Source organism: Lissotriton helveticus, chromosome 4_2, assembly GCF_964261635.1.
Source record: "Lissotriton helveticus chromosome 4_2, aLisHel1.1, whole genome shotgun sequence".
Lineage (NCBI taxonomy): Eukaryota > Metazoa > Chordata > Amphibia > Caudata > Salamandridae > Lissotriton > Lissotriton helveticus.
The window spans coordinates 92,066,107-92,089,379 of NC_136064.1; the positions used below are offsets into that span (position 1 = coordinate 92,066,107).

Here is a 23,273-nt window from a genome sequence, read left to right on the forward strand (position 1 = left end):
ATGGTTTCAATGATAGCCTTATAAAACAGAAATGTACAACACATAAACCAAAAAGTACTTTTTCAATATTCATACTGCACACACTACTAAATTATGTTACCGTTGCTGGCTGACTCAAAAAAAAAGCCACAGGGCTTTCAAACTGTAGACTTTCGGTAATGTTCACCCTCTACAATTTCCATGAGAAAGCTATGTAGCTGCAGAGCAGTTCTTTTTATGCGTCGTCAAATACGTCTCTTTTCTACGCCCTGTTTCCAGCGTGGCGTGCTTGCGTCATGACGCAGCGTGCAGCTCGGAGGGACATGATTGGCTCTCCGCTCTGTGTCAGTTTTGAAAGTTGGCGGTTAATCTGAGTCGCCTCCGGTGCAAGAACGTAAGCACGGGTCCAAGAGAGCAGGAGGAGGCTGGGAAATTCGTGTATATTCCGGGGACAGAGAGAAACCGACCGGGGGTGAAGGCGCGGGTCCACCAGAGGACTGAGGGGAGGCGCCGACCAGTGGAAGGAGACCCGCGGCACACGGAGGAGGTACTGAGCAGGGGTGCTGCTGCCAGTGGCCTGGGGTGAGGCTGGCAGTCTGGGCCGGGGTGACCCGAGGCAGGCAGCGTGAAGGGAAGGGTCGGTGCAGGCCCCTGCATACTGCCCCAAGGGTCTACACTTGCCGGCGGGGTGTTGTCATTAGGTAGCATGTAAGTCACTGTGTACTGATCTGTAAGGGGCGGGGGAGGCGAGGCAGAAGTCTCTTCGGTGAGTGCTGTAGGCCAGGAGGATTGTCTTGGAGACCTGGAGATTATAAGGTGTTCTGGTAGAGGGAGGGGACTAGGGTGATTGTCCTAAGTGGTGGCATAATGGCCGGAGAAAGTGTGGTGTTCTCTATAGATGTCCCAGTAGGAAGGTCTGGGTGGACGCTGGAGTCCTCCCTCCAGGGATGGTGGGTTGCAGGGACCGCATAGGGGCAGTGGTGGCTGTCTTGCTGAAGTGTTGACCGGGGGAGGAGTGGCTCTGATGGTGGAGGGAGGAGTGACTGCATCGAAGGTAGAGACTGGCTGCACTTGGGGTGTGGGATCTGGGCCAGGTAGCAGAGAAAGCAGGGTGCTGCAGGAAGGAGGGGCCGTCCTAGGGAGTAGGCAAGTGTGCGAGGGAGATACTGACCTGTAGGGCGAGTGGCTGTCCTGCAGCGGGGCATCTGATAAGAAACTAGAGGTGCTGAGTTTTTTTTACTCCATGTGGGGCCTTTAACCCTTAGGCACACGTCCAGCTTGTGATGTCACTGAGCACTGTCATATCTCCAGCCATGTCTTTTGTGTATAGTACGGTTTGTGCTTTTATGGTTGCTAGTTGACTGCAGTACAGTCACCAGCACTCACCCCCCCCTTTAAACCCTGGAGGGCTCCTTTCAGGTGATTGGTTCAGAGCTTTGCTACAGATGAGCATTGGTGGCCCACTTAAGCTGTCATTTTGTTGGATCATTAGAGATCCCGCCGTTGAAAGTTTTTAGTCTACTTTTAGTCCTTGGCAGGGACATGTCTTGACTTGCCAAAAGGTGCATTACTTTTCGAGTTTGACTGTTCATCTGAACCATGTTGCTCCCTACGGACGGACCAGTCGATTACATCCCACCGATGTGCTTCTAACTTTGTTGCATGCCTTCACTCTTTAATTCTTTGTGATCGCAGAGCTTGTCATTGACTGCTAGATCTTTGCCAGGTGCTGAGGAAGGCTGGGGCCCAGCCGTGCAGTCTGATCATTAGAATATGCCTCCCTGAGAGATACATCTGCAGGACTAATTCTCATATACCAGTACGCTGCTTTATCGACATGTTCTTGACACTTATTATTGATTGGTATATCACTGTATGATCAACCCTAGCAGGTGTGCTGTAGTCTTAATACGGGTCTGAATTCGCATCTTTTACTAACTCTTGCAAAGAGCAAAAACTAAAGCTGTATATTCTGGTCTCTCCTGCATACGGGGCTTTGCACTTGATGGGTGGAGCCACTGATGAGCAAGTGCCATTATCTTGTAGTGACATATGTCAGCATAGGAGGGCTAACTGTGCTTCTTTTGCCCCGTTGTCTAACGCGAAGTGGCTGCCATGGTAACCGTGAGCTGACTGGTCGCCAGAGCGCTGCAGTACTGTTAGATTGTGTCTTAAAAGTGGTCCTGATTTAGGGAACAGATCAAACCGTTTGTCAAACGTGCACTTCACTAATCTCGCAAATTGAAATCTGATTGACGTGGTAGCAAAGGAGAACTGTACATATCCTGTGTTGTCGCCCGGACTGCATTCTTCCTATCTGCCTATCATTATTGGTGTTGATTTGTTACTCATCATGTTTTGGGGGGAGTTTGAGCTGTTTTTTCTGCTATAATTCACATCTTGATTAAGCATAAGAATGTTGACATTTGCTGTCGACATTTTCAATAACTAGCTGTCTGGTGCATCTACGGTCTCCCCAAACATAGTTGGGGGTAATATTATAGTTTCCCCTCAGTTACATGTCTGTGATGAGAGCTAATTATTCAGTGAAAATCATCCAATGTTACCAATAATACTAGTAATCTAATCGCGACCTCATAATACAAGATTGCATGAGTGCCCATTATCTTCAAGGTGGCCAACCAGATCAGCCTTGGTTCTGCTGCAATAGGAACTGTCCAGCACAAAACTTCAAGACCATGTCCTCTCCGAACAGGGACACAAGCGACCCCAAACTGGTTTCTGCTTTTTTGAGCCTCATCAGTAGGATGTAGCTTGAATCCAGTAGCAAAGAGCACCCACTGGATCACTGCATTTCTTTCTTTCATTCTTTGTATCTCGGAGATTGTCCAGCATAGCTGTTCAGGAGTTGGGTAGCTGATACCATTGGATGTTATGTTATGTTATCGGATTCTTCTATAGCGCAACGGCTACTCCAGTAGGAGTGTCCCGGCGCTTTGGCGAAGAAGTCCTTAGGGCGAGGAGACATAACTGCAGAACATAAAAGGAGCAATGAAATTAACTGGAAAAAAGCCAGGTTTTCAAGGCCTTTCTAAAAGACATCAGATTAGGGGCCTGTCTGAGAGAAATGGGAAGCTCATTCCAAGCGCACGGGGCCAGGTAATGAAAAGAGCGCCCCCCTTGTCTAGTCCGCTTAATGGACGGAACAACCATTTTGGACAAGGAGGCAGATCGCAAGGCTCTGTTCGGTTTGTACAGAACAAGACGTTTCCTAATGTACCTAGGACCAGAGTCATGAAGGGCCTTGTAGGTCAGCGTCAGGCTTTTGAAAAGAACCCTCTTGGCTATGGAAAGCCAGTGCAGTTCTTTTAACAAGTCAGAGGCACTGGCTCGTCTAGGGAGTCCATAAATAGCCCTGGCAGCTGAATTTTGGACTACTTGAAGTCTCCTCACAAGATATTTGGGGAGTCCTAGATAGAGGGCATTTGCGTAGTCTAAACGCGACCCAACAAGTGCTTGGACAATGACCCTTCGATGATTAAACGAAATCAAGGGGAGAAATTTCCTAAGCATACGGAGGATCCCGAAGCATTTCCTCGAGAGACAGGCTATTTGGGGCCCGAAGGTTAACTCATTATCAACAAGGATGCCTAGATTTTTAGCTTTGGAACTTGCGTTTGCAGGTGGAAACAGGTCTTGTGGCCACCAACTTTTCCAGTTTGGCTCAGAGACACACCCAAAAAAAAGCAACTCCGATTTATCGGAGTTGCATTTTAAGCCGTGTCGTTTGAACCAATCAAAGACTGCTTCAAGGCAGCCTCTGATGCGGATCCCATCGAACACCTCATTCTTGTCATATGTGAACAAGAGCTGGGTGTCGTCAGCATAGGACACGATCTGAGCGCCAAACGACTCCGCAACCTCTGCAAGGGGGGCCAGAAAGATGTTAAAAAGCAGGGGGCTAAGAATAGACCCCTGAGGAACCCCCACTTCCAGAGGTGCCATAGCTGCGGAGTGAGGTGGCGCCCAGATCGTTTGTCGACGGCTGGCAAGAAAAGATTTAAGCCAGTTCCACACCGTCCCCCGAAGACCACAATCCCAGAGTCGAATTAGGAGGGTATCATGGGGAACGGTGTCGAACGCCGCCGACAAGTCCAACATAACCAACATGGCCTTTCCTCCGATATCCAAGACCTCTCTGATGGCGGTGGTGACTTCCAGTAGCGCGGTCTCTGTGCTGTAATTCGCACGAAACCCAGATTGAGTATTGTGCAACAGATTATTATTCTCGATGAAATCAGAGATCGACCTGTGCACATGACTTTCCGCCACCTTCGCTAAAGCAGGGAGGAGAGAGATAGGCCTGTAGTTGGCATGTACGATGGGATCCAAAGCTGGTTTTTTTATGAGAGGAAGGATAAGAGCACTCTTCCAAGCCTGGGGGACTGTACCAGAAGACAGTGAAGAATTAATAATGGAATTGATGGGTCCATTTAGCACAGGGGCTATTTTGTTAAGACAAGAAACCGGGCAGGGATCTAGTGGAGAGCCCGACTTCAATCCTGTCAAATGGACTAATGAGGCAGCAAGGCTCAACTGAGGGAATTCCCAAAGAGTAGGTTGTGAAGAGGAAAGGACCCCAAGAGAAGCAACCGAGGCTGTTTTGAGTAAATAGCAAGAGAGGCTTGGATAGCTGTGATCTTATTTACAAAATACTGTGCCAACATTAAGTTATTTGCATTCATTGGGGTGCTAGTGGGGGTAGAAACATTGACTTGTCTGAGTTGAAACCACTCTTTTAATTGAAGCGCATGAGTGTTATTGGTCGTTGACCATGTCTTGGCAGAAATGCATTGAAAGACATTTAGAAAAACATCAAGATGGAAATCATTGGGATGTTTCTTCTTGGTTATTTGTGACCCACTGTTTCAATCCGTTTTAGGGTGGGATCTGAACACGTTGGTTATGATTTCATCAGTGAGATCCTATCCAATGCAAAGAACAGTGACAACAGGATTTTCAGGGTCCGGGTTTCCATGGGTTAACGTTGTTTGTGGCAGACCATATGTTTGAAATCCTGCTATTGTGTGTGTGAGCATCTGTTTCAGTCAGTTTTATAGAACTGTAGATGTTATGAGACTGTTTCGTGATTTCAATAAACCAGATCATTTAGCTTTGCCTTTTCATGTTTATGAAAAGTGAGATCTTTGCTTTGCCAGTGGTTCTAAGTTGGCTTGTCCAAAAGGCTTTTTTTGTAGAGGTTTTGTAGAGTATTACCTGCTTTAACGATGTGGGCGTGGCACAATGTGGGACTGCTACAGGATAAACATTGGATAGTATAGCAATATGCCTTTTCTGCTTGCTCACCCTGGGTTTCTCCCCTCTTGCTGGACTGTAGGAAGCTGGTTTTCTGTTGCAGTTCCCCCCCCCCCCCCGTCCCCCTTTTTGCTAGACTTCTAATGCACTTTGACTTGATGTGCCATGGGTCCCTGCCAATCAGGTTCCCAGGAACTCAGTTCTTTCCCAAAACTGTACCTTGTGCCCCCAATTGGCACCACTCTGGCCACGTCAGTGTCCTTGTAAAAGGTACCAAGGGCACTGTGGCCAGGGAAGGCCTCTAAGGGCTGCAACACTTGTGCCACCCTTAGAGATCCTTTACGCGCACACACACACTGCCATTGCAGCCTGTGCTTTGGTGTGGAACAAAGTGAAGAGTTGACATGGCACATTCCTGTGTGCCATGTCTACCACCCACTGCCCTCCCACCCGTCTAACTGGTTACACTATACCAGTGGTGAGGATACAGGTGCATGAGCCCTGTACCTCTACAGTGTCTAGACCGATTCTTAGACATTGAAAGTGCAGTAATGCCAATAAGTGTATATGGTGCTGGGACTTTGTCAGTATGAGCTCCACAGCACTGGTAAGTTTGGTATCAAACTTCTCAGCACTTAAAACCCACACTGATGCCAGTGTTTGATTCAATGAAAAATCCACTCAGGGGGTATCTTGGAGATATCCCCAGAAAAACAGCCAGCCTCTGGTGGGTTCCCTGACTGGTACACACAAGCATGCCACCAAGAGACATGTTGCTGGACACCTGGGGTGGGAGCCATTGCTCCCCGAGCCCAGAAACAAAGCCTTCCCCACCCTCCTCAGGTGGGGAAGGCGAGGTGAAGTCCACTCTTAAGTGCCCGCCCTCTTGCAGAACGCAGGCACTCTCCAATCAGGATTAAAGAGCTGTGAGGGCTTTGACAGTGCATCCTTGAACCCAGGAGAACCCTGTTTCTAACCCCAGAAACCCAACTCCCACAACCAAGTACTTACCTGTAAACAAATAACTAATTGTCCTCCTGTAGGATCGCAATAACTACGTTTCTTTGAAAATTGTTCTAAGTGTGGACTTGGTTTGTATGAAACTCTAAGAAACCTCAAATATAGGAAAACTGATTTACTTACCTTTTCTCTAGGAAGTGTCCCAGTGTGATATCTAGGCATATCACACTGAGTAGAAAAAGTAACTTAAAAAAATAATCTCTACAGTATTTTCAACGTATTTACAAACCTTTAACTAAGTTATTTTTCATTCAGCTTGCTTATATGGTTCAACCTGCCTTGAAAAGTACCATTTACACTTCTCTGCGCCAGGCTTGGCTTGGTGCTAGAAATAAAATACGAAATAATAATTTTATACAAACAAATTGGTCTGCGTTCAGTCTTTGCGTGCAACACCATTTCTTGCCTGAGTTTGTACAATAAATGCTTAACACTACCCTCTGATAAAACCTTACGCTCACCCACACTACCACAAATTGAGAGTAAGGTATTATCTACTTTTACCTCTGCCTACCTTTGGGGATCCACTGGACTCTGTTCACATTATACCATACTTTGGTATAGTATATACAGAGCCAGCTTCCTACATGGACCCTATATCTTTGCTGACTTTAGATCTCTGTGCACTTTATCAATGCTAACAAGCAGTAAAACACCTGTCCTCCCTATTTTAATGTTTGAAATTGGCATGTTCTGGTTGGTGTATTTAACTTGTTATGATCTTGTGTATGGTACAACATTTACACAGGGCCTGGAAGATAAATTGCTATTTTGGATTTCTGCACCTACTCTGCCATCCACAAAGTGGCAGTTCAAACATGGCTTCAGGCCTACCATTATAGCCTGACTAACAGTGGAAAACATGCACTGTGATCTGTTAATGCAAACACCTTTTGACAATTAAAAACCTTACTTTTAAATATTAAGTCATCCCTATTTAGGCCTTATAGTCCACAAGGCAGGGTGCATGGTATTTAAAAGCAAAACATGTGGAAATTTAAATTTGGCATGTTTCTGTGACTACCCCTAAAATCTATTGTTATTGTAGTAAGGCTGCTGGCCAATAGAGAAACACTGGGAAGCAATATTAAATGCCAATACTGTACATTGGGAAAGACCAGCTTGAAGAACAATTACATCAGTTTAAAAAAAAAAAAATACAAATCCAATTCAATAATGAAATTGGATTTTTAATAAAAGTGAAGAAAAATCAACTTTTAGAAAGTTACCCATTACATGCCTGTATCGTCAGAAGGCTAGCTCTACTGCTGTGATTAACCTTGAATAAGTATGAAAAAGGCATGAAATGTCTGATGGGCGCAAAGCATGTGCTACCCTCAATGGACAGAGCACTCCAGAATTCCCAATATGCTGGGTGGGCGTATGGGCCTCCTTTTTGAATGCAGTGTTCAATCCTGCTTGAGGCGTCTGAGCCATATAGAACACTCGGGCACACTTGAAAGGGAGAGACCATATGATCACTCTTTCAAATCCACTGTCTGTTTGCTGGAGGGCCCTGCATGTTTCCTACTGAACTTTTGTTTCTGGGTTTTTTGGGGATTTGGTGCCTGGTTCTAACTGGATTTTAGTGTTGGATGTGACCGGCCCACAGAGCACAAGTTTAGTATGGTTGATTTTTTATTTTGTGCCATCTTGAAAAAGCCTAGAAGCACAGCATTCTGGACCTGGGTTCAGTAAAACCAGACAGAACTGCTGCAAAATAGGTAGATTTAGCCATAGGAGTCAATCCCACCCACTAGCTAGTGCCAGGCATAAATGTGCACATTCTTACAGTTATGTATTGCGGTTTGGCATTAGGACTGTAGTCTGTAAACGTCTTATTGCTCCATGTGCCTCAGTCTGTAATGAGGGGGAAGGGAGGGCTGCTGGGCTAATTTACATAATCTCCTTTTAGCTGTCCACTTGTGTCAAAGAAATTGTTAATTTGAGTATGGGTTTGGGGATCTGTTTTAGTGAAACGTTTCAGAATGCTCTTCTTGGATTGGTTTACAAGGTTTGCTCAGCACACTGTTTTTTTCTGCAAGATTTTTTTGCCCCCAGATGGTGCCACTCTATAAAGAATAAAAGCATATTCGTGTTTTTAAGAAGCAGCAATAGCTTTGGAGTTCTGCAGGTTTGCTCTTGGCAGATCGGGGTGCAACCTATTTGAAGATGCAGCTTTAGTGGATTGTATGCTGCTTAGGTGGTTTAGTACCATGCTTTCCGAGTCTATCAATGCTTTAGAATTCTTGTTTTGATTACGGTCCGAATTCAGTCTTCAGGTGTGCTTTGCTAATCCGGGATGCATTTGAGTCTTGTGGTCAAACTACGAATTAACTTTGCGGGCATTTGCGTGTCGTTCATGTGTTTGCTTCACAGATCTTGATTGACCATTGTTCTGGAAGTCCACCGACTTTTACTTTGGTCCTGACTGCATCTGCATAGATTAATGTCAGGCGAAGGTGATGCTGTATGTAGTTGTTCCCAAGAAAGCTTGAAACAATAAGATATGTGAACTACAGACATCTTTGCTGGAGTTAACTTTAAGGCGTTTGGGTTCAAAGTGTCCATTTTATTTGTAGAAAACTGTTATTTTGCCTGAACCGTTAATTTTGAAGTTGCCAGTGGAAGAAATCTCTCCTAACCACTATTGTACGGAGCCCAGACTATTTTTGAAAAACCTGTGTATGCTGTCCACCAAAGGAATTTACTGACTAAGGATTTCACCTCCGGGAAGGACTCTGGGTGTGGGAGATCTAGTATGGGTGGTTTAGGAGGATGCATATGTAGTGAAATAATTGTGAAGCGTGTGCTTCTTCCCACTGTGAATATCAGGACACCGTCCGCCTCTCCAAATCGTGCCTCTTGGCGTACAAGGCAGTATTTAAATCCCAACACCTATGTAGGTCTCTTGGTTACCTGCACCTGGAGGTACATGAAATCGTTCCCGACAATATGCAGTTAAAGCTGTTCCAAAAGGACGATGTTCTCTCCGCACCGGGGCTTATGTCTATTTCCCCCAATTTCCTTTAAATCCTGATGCCTCTTTGTGAAATTTAGATCAGTCTTGGAGTGGTGAGTTTGGCTGCTGAAAAGAAAGCAACATGTCATGGGTGTGGAGGGGTGCCATGTCCTCGTGCCTCCTTTCACACCCTTCACCCACTGTAACCCCTTTCACCTCCCCATCTTCCCTGGTTCACTCATCTATATTTTTTTCCATAACCAGGTCAAACAGGAGAGGAAGCAACAACTGGGGTGCCCTTCTCCTCAGGAAAAGGAGACCGGAGTGCATGTGGAAGCAACATCGTGGGGAGATATTTTGACCTATGATGGCCCATTTTTCCAGAGGGCTTCAGTCAGACATGGGTTCCTTGAATAATTAGTGAACGCTTTTACTGTTTCAGCAGTTAACTATCAATTTCCACTGTCCTTCTAGAACTGATGGGTTTATTTTAGCTTCTCACTCTGTATTGGCAAATTGATAAAGTAGCTTGCTTGCCTTATCGCCAGATCCTGATTTAGTTAATGGTCAAGTGGCTGGTGGATCTTTCGTGAAACTAAAAAAAAAAATTCTCCTTTTTTTCTTAAATTCTTTTTATTTAACATAAGTGGCACAGTTATGTTTATTTACATTGCAAACATTAAATACATAGTCATGTTGAGTACAGATCGTGTGTCAAGATTGTTATAACATCACTCATATGCTTACATCAGCGCATACATAAGTATCCTTTACATTGTCAGTTCCGGCTCACGGGATACTGTTGGCAATGCACATATTCCCCTCCTGTAAGTGTTCCATCCCCCCCACAATTTAATCCACTTTTTTGGAGAACATCTATCGCACATACACTTTTTCCGCCACCGTGGACCTGTCCATATCCTTTCACCATTCCGTGTGTGGGGGTGCGGTGGCCACACCCCAATGTTTGGCAGTGTTTCTTTTGGCCAGCATCATTCCCAGTGTTGCCCATGTCTGCTCTGTGGAGTTGAGATCCGTTGCCTCCCAAATATTTAAAAGGCACCGTTTCGGCTATGGAGGGACTAGTTTCCTGTGGACTCTTGTGATGGTGTTCATGACTGATTTCCAGTATGACACTATTGCGGAGCAGTCCCAGAGTGGAAGAAGGTACCAATGGCCCCACATTGCCGTAGACAGAGTTGGGTACTAGCTTTCCCTATTTTATACGGAGTGGTTTTGGTGTAGTAAATTCTGTGGTGTATCTTGAGCTGTACGAGGCGTAGCTTGGATGTAATCGTTACTTCTCTGGGTGACGCAAGCGCTTCCTGCCAATCAGTGTCATCTAGGTCTCCCACCTCCTCCCGCCATTTGTCTCGGAACCTTTGCATGGGATCAGGCATGGTAATAATCTTCTGGTACGTCATGGAGATTGCTCTTGTTGTCATATGCTCCGTTAGTAATCTATCCTCTAGCGGTGAGGCCTTGGGTGGAGCAGGGTCGGTGGGAATCACCGCCACTAGTGCGTTCTTGATCTGGCGGTAACGGAACTGCTCAGTCGGTGCCATCTCGTATTGCTCCTGGACCTGTGTGAAGTTCTTCTTTTTTTGAAGAGGAGCTACTAGATCCACGCAATCGGCTAACCACACTTTCTAGTCCTGTTTCTAAAAACGAAACAACTTTCTTTGCTCCTCATGAAGTTACTGCTCTGTGACCCATCTGGCAATTTCCTTAGCAATAGCCACTCTGTTGCATGACTTGGCGCGACCACATGGCCAGGTAGATTGTAAACTAGACCTGTTTATATTTGAGGCATGTGAGCTGATAATAGGTCTCTTACTATTGGCCTACTTTTGGATCCTGGTTGTCTTGGTGCCATGAACTTTAGTTGGTCTATCAACTGTAACACTTGACCATGCATGCACCTGTTTTTGGTTGGTACGAGATCTACTCCAGTTTTAATTGAGCAGGTTAACCACAAATAACCTTGTAATGAATTGGTTTAATCATTTTTCCTCAGATCTTTGATTGCAGTGGCATGTCCATTACTGTCAGTTTAAAATGTGATTGCCACTTGCTCATGCATGTTTGTTTTGTATATCTTTGCTGACAGTAACTGGATCCTTCTTTCGCTAAGGCTCAGTAGTAAACATGTATATTTTAACACTGCTTGGCTGTGGTTGGTTTGCATGAACATAACCTGCCTTAGTTGAAGCTCAACTGTTATAGTATGTGTTCCTCCATCCTCTCCTCCCTTGCATTACAAAATAACGTAATTGTTCTTTGGAACAATAGTTTCTTGTCGAGGTTCATACTTTGTCGCTCGACTTGCTGAATGTGTAGCCCTCAGCTTATCTAAAATGTTATACTTTTTAGGCAAACTAATACTGAGATCTTTGTCTCTTGTTCCAAGTCTTCAGATGTTGCCTGTTGCATGTGAAGTAAACTTTAGAGCATCGAGCTTCACCTGTTTAGTTTCTTACCAAGTTGCCCTGCCTCCTTTGGTCATAAACCTTTCTAGAATTGCCTTTCGAAGCTGGTCTGGTCGAGCAGAGTCTGCTCTTTGTATGCAGCAGCTTTAAGAAGCGAATAGGGTGGTGTTTTTCTAATGTGTCTGGTAATCTGCAATTATTTTGGTTCATGGAATTAAGCATTTTAGAAGTGGCTTCCACAGGTACTGTCCCTCACAGCAGTGGCTTCAGGCTCAGCACAATGGGCACATCTACATTGTTGTATTGAGTATTAATGCCGAGGAGATGCCCGGTTTGTTGCATGGTATGTAAAGACTGTGGCTGTTGTATTGAAAAGGAAATGTACCTAATTTTAAAATAATGCACATCCGCAACACTCTCAAGACCCGTGAAGGGTAGCACAAGCTGTTCATGCCTGCTCAGCTGAGAGGGTATGCTCAGACGTGAGTCCCTTGCTCACTTTGCCACTGAATTCAAGCAAGCCGGGCTGAAGAAGGCTGTAATGCCAGAAACCGGTCCTCGGAAGCTGGTTTCCGGTCCAGGGAAGGCATGACTTGACAGTTCGGGCTGCACTGTTCCCATGAGGCACAGGGTCAGACTGATTTGCATATAGCCATGTCTGAACTGGGGTAGCACAGTGGGCTAAAGGGTGATGGATTAAACCCAGATCTTTTGACTGGGTGTGAGTGTTTGATTGGTTCAGATGCTCCGTCCATTACCACCCCCCTTTGTACCGCTTTTGGCTGCCATAAGTGTGGCAGGGTATGCTCAGACGTGAGTCCCTTGCTCTCTTTGCCACTGGATTCAAGCAAGCCGGGCTGAAGACGGCTGTAATGCCAGAAACCGGTCCTCTGAAGCTTGTTTCCGGTCCAGGGAAGGCATGGCTTGGCAGTTCGGGCTGGACTGTTCCCATGAGGCACAGGGTCAGACTGATTTGCATATAGCCATGTCTGAACTGGGGTGGCAGAGTGGGCTAAAGAACGGTGATGGATTAAACCCAGATCTTTTGACTGGGTGTGAGTGTTTAATTGGTTTAGATGCTCCGTCCATTACCACCCCCCTTTTGTACCGCTGTTCAGCTGAGACTGGCACAGCAGAATATTCAGCTTGCTGGATCATCCTTGCCATTTAGGATTGTTTCTTCTGCGTTTCCAGTACAAGAGGTGCTGGAAAAACTGTAGAACCCATCCAAATAAAACCGGTTTGTCTAAGGGAGATGTAACAATAGCCACTTGCGTTTAGCTGGAGTAGCATAGCACCACAGACTGCCCAAAAAAAGTAGTCTGCTGTTTGCTTATTTGTCCTTCAACTGCTCTGTAGTAGACCTCTGCATCAAAGAAGCATTATAAGGGGGAAACACCATGGAATGCTACATTGTACATTGAATCCACCAGGCGGACCAAGTGTCTGAAACATGAAGGTCAGTGAATGAAGGCGATGGAGAATTCAGGCAATCGCAGACCAGTTATGACCTTGTTTAATCTGGTCTTCCCTTTCGGCTACAAACGATTTGGGGATTGCACGGTGTGCAGATGCTGTCAGTGGTGCCTGCATTGGGTTGGAAGAGGAGCTGAGGGTGCAAAGGTTCGGGGCAAGATGTCAGTTACTTTTTTCTTTTTTGTATTGAGGCAATGAAGAGGGTGTGGTTGGAAGGGGGCTGCAGGGCCCCACTGTCCAAATGATACATTGGTGCCCTGTCTAGGTTTACGCAAAGAAGCGGAGCAAGACATTCCATCAATGCAGTAATGCCAAAATTGATCTGTGCATGGTGCTGACTGACAGTTTTACCTGTGCAGGGAAGAATGCGTTAGTGAAAGCTGCAGTTTTAAACCATGTCCTTGTCTTTCATTTGAAGCGGCTTAGCCTATGCTTAAAGAGGGGGCTGGGTTTTCCCTGTAGGTGAGTGCTATGTTGTTGCACATACCTGCATTTGATGCCAGAGCTGTCCCTGGAACACTGCAGCCTCTTTCTTTGTTGGCATTGCACCTTCTATTCTGTGCACAGCAGTGCACCTTCTGACAGCTTCGGTGTCATTATACCCCTGTCTTTAGTATGATGCAAGCACGTAGGTAGAAAGCTCCCTCCTTTGCTTGGGGCCACACTCCTATTGAAATGCGGGAACAACCCCATCTGAACTTTATGGAATATATCTTGGACTGGTTCTGTCATATTACTTGAGGTGGGCACTCCTGAATCTGCAGTTCTTTATTTAACTCTAACGTACATCAGGAGTTCAAACAATCTGTGCACACTACGGTTGTGCCCCCGGGAACACTGCATTGTGGCCCTATGCATTTAAATATTTGGGTGGGTGGAGAGAAATGCAGAGGATTGGGATAATTGGCAGGCACCAGATAGTTCACACTGGAATGTCGGAAAATAGTTTAATGCTAATGGTAGAGTTGGAAGGATGCAGCATGCTTTTTATTCTCCTCGTGTAGGCGCCCCTTTCCCCAATTAAGTGAAGGAGAGACAAGATGGCAGGACTCCAGTAGCCTAAAAACCTGCTCCCAAAATAACACTTTCAAACAGGCTGGGAATGTTGCCTTTAATATGCAGTCTCCCCCCAGGTGCCCCTTGTTTCCACCCAAGTCAGGGTGCCTGATCTTTAAAAGTGGAACATGTGTGAAATGGAAGTTAGCATGTTCCTCGGTTGATAGGCCCCCACAACCTATTGTCACTGGCAGTACTGTAGCTGGATCCTGGAAAATGTTAACATACATGCTATACATTTAATCTACAGGCTATACATTTAATCTAACTTTTGTCAGTAAACAGCTAGAATAGCCTATTTTTCATATTTATATAAAAATTCCTCTGAAGTCTTGTTTTTATTAAATAGGGAAATCTAGTAGAAATGTATACTTTTTGTGACTGAGATCCAGTTCGGCTAATTAGCCTTAGCCCCCGACAGCTGGCCTGCTATTGCCTCCCTCACAATGAGTGAAAACTGCTCCCATAACAAATAAACTAATCTGGTTATGGGGTGGTGTTCTTGTATTCCTTGCCTTAAGGATAGTTAGAATGGGCCCAGGAATTTCGTTAACTCGAAACTGACCAGGGTGAGGCCTGAGCTTTTACAAGCAAATGTAATGCAATACTTGGCAGCAGGCATGTCTTTTGTTCTCCAGGTAAACACTAGTCAAGCTGGCTCCAAATGCAGTGGGAGGAAAATGTCCCCAAAACCGGTTTTGTGTGGACACCGGAGAAGGGATGGCTCCTTTCCCTAGTCACACCTCTGGGTGGACATTAAGGTGTGGCACACGGAAGCCTTTTCTGCCTAAACAATGACTTCAGCTGGACCTTGCCCCAAGGCAGTCCAACTTCACTCAATACAGCTTTCTATTTTGCCTCCATTTTTCCTCCACTTGGCTTCCATGTTTGGTGTATCGGACTCAAATCCATATCTGCCTGCTTCAAAGTGCACCATGGTCCTGTTCTGCCATAACTGTCATTTACATTTAGTACTTTCTTGTGCTATTTTTCACTTAAAACATTTCAAACTCATATCTTTGGTTCCCCATCTTGAATTTGTCAGTTTGGTGTTTATTAATTTTACACTACTCTTCCAAATTGAAGTTGTTAATCAGACTTAGTTGACCCCCTCAACCCTGCCATTCATCTGTGCCTGGTGTGTACACCCCCACCCGCCAACTACGATCGTCCAATCAAGCCCTTGCCGCGATTCCACGCATCAGAAGATCCACCATGGGAGGAAGATCATTCTCCTACTTAGCGGCCAAAACCTGGAATTCTCTCCCCACCCACCTCCGCCTTACACAGAACCACCTCTCATTCAGAAAACAACTCAAAACATGGCTATTTGACGAGTAACGTTAAATATAGAGATGTCCAACAGCATTCTCCCTGTTTTGACCATGAAGGGCCTAGGGCTAAGCCTGTGTCAGAGTACCCTAATATCTTGGCTCCCCCAACCCTTTTGCCACAAAGGCTTATCTTTATTTAACAGATATCCACAGAACAATCAGTTGATGCCTACCTGCCGGTTTCACAATGACTGTAGTATACAACAACAATCTGTTCTGTAGGGGAATCGCTATTTCTTTCTATGATCAGCCTGACCGAGGTAAGGAGCACCTCATTCAGGTTGTGTTTATATCAAAACCTCACCACTTGTCTTCATCAGGAATGTGAACAAAAACAGCCTGTACTTGTGGTAAAAAGCCTCCATAGTAGGTATCTAGATCCAACAATAAATGTAGTATCAACCTATCCAAGGCCCTTTCTAGTTTTGACCTTAAGCCCTTTGGGAATCTTCCTCGGTGGACATTGTGAGCCAAATCATTGGCTCTACCAACTCACATGGGAGTATGTCCAACTAGTCAATATCTCAGAGATCCGAAGCAGATTCTCATATCGGGTGCACAAGCGAGTGCCTATTAGCAATCTCATGAACTTATTTTGGGCTGTAGAAAGTGAAGATAAATTGCTAAAACCCCAAATTTCAGCACCATATAGTATGGCAGGACCGTTTTTGGTTGTATATATCTTGACAATAGGGGCTATAGGTTTAGTTAAGGACAACCTGTGCTCCTTAACCAGTGCACCGGCCAGCTGGGCATACTTTAGCGCTTGCATTTCAACTTGGGGCTTCACACTTAATTTTTCATTAAATGTGACGCCCAATAGGTAAAGACATCTGTCTGCTCCATTATTGCGCAGTCCATATAAACACTCGCTTTAACTGGCCTGGACCTATGGAGCACCATAAACGTTGACCACAAGCCCATGTTCGCGGCATAACACCTCAAAGCGGGACAGTGCCGACGGCAGCCCCTGTCTCGTTTTGGAAATAAGCAAGGTGTCGCCCACGAACATGAGCAGTGGTACTTTCATGCCAGCGTCAGTTGGGTGATTTTCAAAGTACTGGACGACCCAGTTTATAAATACAGAGAACAGGGTGGGAGCCAGCACACACCCCTGGCGAACCCCTTTACTGACCTTAAACTTTTCTGTAGATTCACCTGGTTTGCCCCAACAAACCTGCGCATGGGTATGTTCGTGTAATTTAACCAGAATAGCAACCAAACAGTGTAGCATCCCCATTTTCAATAATGCCCTCCACAGTTTCTCTCTTAGAACGAGGTCAAATGCGGATTTTCAATCCACAAATGCCACAAAAAGCAAACCCCCTCCCCCCCAACCGCCTCCTTCCAATAAATTAACACAAATCGGAAAGCCTGATCAAGGGTCCCTGTATGAGACCGAAACCCTGCCTGTAAGGGTGTTAAAATGTCCCCTTCTGTTATCCATCCCTGGATCCTCCCTAGCACAAGTCTCGCTACTATTGTTTGGACAGCGTCGATTAGACTGATGGGTCTATAACTTGCAGGTGCTGAGCGGTCCCCCTGCTTATAGATCGATATGATCTCTGCACCTGACCAGGATGCTGGGAGCGGGGCACCACTAGCTATGGCGTTTGCTAGTAGTTTTATATAGGGGATCCATAGGTCCTGATTTTGTTTAAACAGATCTGCAGGGATGCAGTCTGGCCCTGAGGCCCTGACACTTGGGACTAGTTTCAACGCAGACTCCACCTCTCTGTAAGTAAACTTCAATGGTTCTTCAGATAAGCTAATAGGAACAATCTCAACGCTACTATTTGATGCTCTGAACTGTGCTTCAAAAAACGACACCCGTTGTTTGGGTTCGACTTGGTTACACGGGATCTGTTGGTGTGGCCTGTTCTCCCCCCACCCCCCCAATTTAAGTAGGTGTCAAAACTGGGTCATGTTTCTCCCATTACATGCCTGTAGCAGGTCCTTCCATCTATCTTCATCCCACTCTCTTAGCTTGTCTCTGCAAGGCTTAATAATTGGCTCTGCACTGTTTAATGTTGCCCTATGACCTAGACCTAATAGCTACCACCAGGGCTTTGTACGCCAATCTACAGGTATTATTATACCATGAACTTAGCTTCAGGGGTCGAGTTTTATTCCAAGGGCTATTTTTAATAAAAAAAACTTTTTCAAACCCGTGAAGAGTTTGTTGTGTACCCCGATAAGATTGTAAGTCTCAGGAGGTGTTTAATTCAATCAGTGTCGTCAGGGAACCCGAGACCAAGACCCTGATCTGTGCAACATTGCTGTCATTATGGACTACCCATGCCCACCGAATCCTTCTTTGATCATTTCCAATAATTGCAGTTTCTTGTATTATGTCACCTTCCCTCTGCAAAAGACTACAGAAACTTCTATCAATCAGGGGGTTGTTATCGCTCTCTGGCCTCATCTGAACCTCCATATCTAAAACTGATTGCCATAGTTCCACATTGACAAGAATGTAGTCTATCCGACTACTAGTTCTTCCATTGTCAAATGTCTTTGCTCCCTGCCTATCAGACTTGTGTCCTCCCGTTAACCGCCTTCAGGCACCTTTCCAAACAAAGCCCCTTCAACCGGAGGGTGACCTCCAACCATTTGCTTATCGGTTGGAGGTCCAGGTCTGGGATGCCCCGGAAATTGTGAGCTAAATCATTGGCTCTGCCAACTTACATGGGAGTATGTTCAACTAGTCAATATCTCGGAGATCCGAAGCAGATTCTCATATCTGGTGCACAAGCGAGTGAATTGCGCCTTGCCAGCCGGGGAAGCAAATTAAGCAGCTTACTTAAGTTTCTTGCCTCTGTCAGGCTGATTATACATATAAGAAAAAGAGGATATCCGCTTGAATAGACCTTGGTTTTCTTGAGACACAATAATGGGGCATTCATGTTAATCCGTGTAAAGTAGTTAGTTTTTATTGTGTTTTAGTCTTTATATTTGTTTTTGTATTTTATTCAGTTGTTTGTTATGTAACAGTCCTGTGTGGCCTGTGATAAGTTATCTGCATCACGATATGATTGACGATATACTGTGTCAAATTACTTTTTGGCCTCTTATTTTCCAAGTATTAATGCCCTTTCTGCACAATTTAGTTGTCCATCCCTAGTGACATACGGGACTAAATGTTGTGTAAAAGAAATAGTGCTTCCCCCTACATAACAGATTGTTGTTGCATGCCACTAGATTTCCCAGGTTCTGCGGGATACTGGGTTACCTCTCTAATCTTAATGGTTTCACAATTGCATCCATTCTGTGGTTTCCGGCACAACCTTGGACTCGCTACTAATGTGTCTGTGGTATTAATGTGCCCATTAATGTGGAGTCTAGTTTTCCTGGCCCTCCTCCCTTCTGAATCTTGTTGGACCCTAATCTGGCCTTTATAGTAGGCTGTCCTGAAGTTAAAATTAGTGAATGGCTATAATTGTGTAAGCAAAAGCACCTCGTTCCTCCAATCTAGTTTCTCTACAAGCCATGATTAAGTGCTGCACCATGATTTGAGCGCTTTCTCTGACCCGCATGCACAACCGTCTTCCTACATCGACTACATTATAAATTTGGACAATAACAAACCTGCACAACTGAGTAGCTTTCTCCCTTTCTGTTGACAAGTGATTTTGGTCCTCCCTAGGGATAGGAACACCCTATACAAATGTCAGTATAATGTAGTACGTGCTTGTAGGCTTGTCCCAGTGTGTTAATTGTCGCTGTCCGCTTGTGTGGCTTGAAAGTTAATAGCCCCAATATACGTTTTTTTTGTTTTTTTTACGTTGAAAGTATACTACTGTCAACCGTATTTTTTTTTATTTTTCTATATGAGGCTCTTTTAAACCGTTCTAGGCTGGCATCCTGGCGCAGCTGCTCCTGATGTCTAGAAGCCTGAAATTCAAGACGTGAAAACTTGACTGTTGAATCCTCTGAACTCTTGTACACCTTGTTCATATGCTTGTTTGGTGCAGGATGTAGAAAAACTGCTTCGGAATGAGCACTAAGAAATCTGACCTCAGCTCAGTTCGTAGTATTATGGCACGTATAACTTAGAAGTTCAGAAAGGCCTGAAATTGTACGACATTACGAAAAGTGGGTGCAGGTGGGCTCTCATATCTATTGTTCCATATCTGAGCTTCTTGATCAGCTGTGTCCCTGGCACATGACCCGACCAGAGGCAGACCTGACACTGAAGTAAATGCCAGGCAGCCTCTATAGACACCTAGTCTTTGCCCTGTTTGCAGGGGCTTGTATAGTTTTTCACATGTTCTCTATGAGCGTGGACTTTTTTTCCCCCATTTCTACGTCTTTATTGAGGGTACATATGGATGAGGAAGCTTTAAATAGATTTTTTACAGCTGTTTCTCTGAAATACGGTCAGATCGCCTACATGGGTAGAGGACGAATCTCCTGACAGGAGAAGGCTGTCTGTGCGAAGCATAGTTGTTCATGGAGTACTGGGCAGTGCAGCACTTGAACCACTCCCAGATTATTTTTGTGAGTAACCGGTCTCTTGTGTTGCCAGGTACCACACGTTAGCAATCTGTTCATAGCTTTTTTTCAGCCTTGAATGACAGAACCGCGTTTACAAATCTGATTTATTTTAATTGTTTGAATATTTGTAGATGGAGTCTGTTGCCCTTCACAAGAACAAGTCCATAGTCATGTCAAACGTCTAATCACTTTACTATTTAAGGAACTATTTATTAAATATGGGTCTGTCCCATCATTGTCCAAAAAGTGAATTTTGCTTCACCCACGCTTACCCAGCCACTGTGAAGGAATCTTTTGGTCAGAATACCTCAATCAAGTCATGTCAAACGTGTAATCACTTTACTATTTAAGAAACTATTTATTGAATATGGGTCTGACCCATCGTTGTCCAAAAAGTGAATTTTGCATCACCCACGCTTACCCAGCCACTGTGAAGGAATCTTTTGGTCAGAATACCTCAATCGTCATCTTTTGTAGTACAGGTTTGCTAACATTGTTTTTTGTTGGTGTTACCTAAATTAGTGGTCTGAAGTAGTTATGCTATTGAACTCCTAAAATTCAGCTTTGCCTCTTTCCTACTAATGAACGTGTTCTCTTCCCCCTCGGGTACTCAGTTATGAATATATTTCACTCCCTCTGGTTCATGCCTAACGCATCTTTACATTCCTAGGGAGACCATTGAAAAAAATGGTGAAGGAAGATGGGATTCCAGTTAAGGTGGCCCTCCGCTGTCGACCCCTTGTCCCCAAGGAGATTAATGAAGGCTGTCAGGTTTGCCTCACCTTTGTTTCCGGCGAGCCTCAGGTAAGTGTAAACAACTTGCTTTTGCTTTACAACTTCTCGGCCCAGTGGATGGTTGACCTCAGTGGTCATTTCCTATGCACTATGAGTCTTTAGTAGTTGCAGAGCGTGGTCTCTGTGCGTGTGACTGTTCTGCAGTCTGGAGGGTTTTTACCATTTGTCACTATTGAATTATTGAACTTTGACATTTGTGGATTCATGCAATCAATTTGGTTATTAGTTTTGAAGGATGAGAGTCAAATACATGTAATACATTAACGAATGTCTTGTTACTGTGAATCTGATTTTCCATTGTAGCACTTGATTCTCTCAGGGTAGCTGAGCACGCAAGGCCTACGTGCGGGGAAGGGGGGTTTGGGGGGGGTTGTGTGTTAGCCTAGCAATGAAAATCTGCTGGCACGCAACCACAAGCAATACATTTTTGCAGAGTCCGTGCCTTTTCTTCAAAAAGGAAAAGTACTTTACTTGCATATACATGCTAAATACTAGGATTTTTAATAATAGATGTGTACATAAATTAAAGGGAAATTCCTTTGACACACTCCTATTACATTTCACCCTAGTTGGTCCTGAACCCCATAATCACTGTCCCCCTTCCCCCATACCAGTTCTAACCTCACACTACAGGGGAATATTATTAACATTTCAAAACTGCCATAAACATGAGTCATGGTCCTTCATTACTTGTTTTAGGCCACATAATGCAGTCAGAGGACAACCCTTCTGATGGGTGAGCCTGGGGCAACCATAACTCTAAGAATTTGTTGGGGGTATTGGGGGGGCGCTCCTAAAGCCCCTGCAAACCCAGCTGGCTCCACGACTGGTGCGGGAGCTGGCAGCATTCCCCTACCTGTGGGCGCCAGAAGCCTTTTTCCTTTGAACTGTTTGTGGTGGGAGCAGTCTTAAGACACTGTCAGGACAGCAGGACTCGCCATCCTCAGACTGAGGCAACACTCCTTGACAACTGTTTGCTGCCCAAGGGGGTGGGGGTTTCTAAGGCGTAAGTTCCTTTGCCTGCTCTTCTTTGTTGCTCCTGCTTTCCTCCAGGCATTGGGTCCTGGACCCCATTCAGTGTTGTGCCAGCCCCTTTGGAGATGAGGGCTCCATGGACAATCCTTAATCTGGGATGGGTCTTGTGCACACCCCCTCTCGTTGCAAGCATGTTTAATAAAGATTCCCTTGGCCTTGACCCTCTATGGGGTATACTTCAAACTTACTACAGATCACCAGAAACATGTTTCCTTGTAGCCTGCTTGTTTTTTTTTTTATACTCCCCTTGTTAAAAAAAATCAAATGTTTGAAGTGGTATAACTATTGCCCTGTTGGGTTTATTTTTCTTCATCTTTGGCTCATTTTGCTTCTGGCCGCCAGGCACAGTTAGCAGAAGGATTTTCTACACTCTTGGCATCTAAAGGGGCAGATTCTCTGGGGAGCTCCCTATGCCACTCTTCTCTTCTGCTTGACTTGGCTTGTGTTGCTGGTGGGAGCATAAAGACACGCTCAGTCCATTTACTGGGGTGAGTGAGACTCTGATAAGGTGACCTACCCCAGTAAATGTTCAAAAACTGGGTAATCAAAAGCAAACTAAATGGGCGGAATCAATTTGTATTGCTGCAAGCCACTCACCTAGCACCACAAATAACCTATTCTGAAACTTAGAAATGTCCTCCTAACCCAACAATTGGCCTACTAGGCCAGATATTTCTGTTGGCTGGGTTTGACCTTCGAGAGTAGCTCAGTGCAAACTAAGTGGTGAACTGGATCTGTTTCAGGCATGCAACACAAGTTGTGGGCAAGGCGGTTTTCGAAAATCGAAGGTGACAGATACAGTGCAGTGATTGGTGGGCTCACAACTTGTGTTAATTGCACCCATGTGCATTCATAAGATTTCAATCACCACACCAACTGTAGCTTCCGTTCTTTGAGGCCAATCGATGCTAGGCCCTTAGGGTTTGAGTCCTGCCAGTGAGCCATTTGTGAGTGTGATGGAAGGTATTGAAGAACCTCTTATGAGGGTATGGTACTCACCTCCGAGCACCCCACTGTACAGTTACAAATAAATACATTTTAAAAATCCTCATTTATAGCATAACCTATTTACCTGAAGTCAGATGTATTGACTTTGCCATCTCAGATTATCCTTGGCATCAATTGGCAGCACCAAGTGTACTAGGTTCAGTTACCCCCTACTAAAGCACAAGCGTCTTGCAAAAAAAGCTAATTAGCCAGCTCTTCCTACACTCCTTTGTCACCCATCTCTAAATGTAGTACAGCCCAAATGCAGAGCCATGATGGATAATTTATATTCCAAACACAAGGAGATGATGGACGGAGCGCTGAAACCTTCAGACACGCACTCCCAGTCCTAGATCTGGGTTGAATCCATCTCTATTTAGCTCACTTCACCACCCCAGTTCAGACCCAGCCATATGCAAATCGGTC

The 23,273-nt window shown here is 45.0% G+C and overlaps 1 protein-coding gene across 2 annotated transcripts in view; it reads left to right on the top strand.

Moving 5' to 3' along the window:
- Positions 1-282: 282 nt before the first annotated feature.
- KIF4A (kinesin family member 4A) overlaps positions 283-23,273 on the top strand; it is a 307,198-nt gene continuing 284,207 nt past the window's right edge. The window contains exons 1-2 of one of the 2 annotated variants that reach the window (XM_078640186.1): positions 283-526; positions 20,701-20,834. In XM_078640186.1, the coding sequence (XP_078496312.1) occupies positions 20,718-20,834 (117 nt within the window). In that variant the 5' untranslated portion in view covers positions 283-526; positions 20,701-20,717. The remainder of the gene's footprint in view (positions 527-20,700; positions 20,835-23,273) is intronic. The other variant, XM_078640187.1, reaches the window with a different exon arrangement.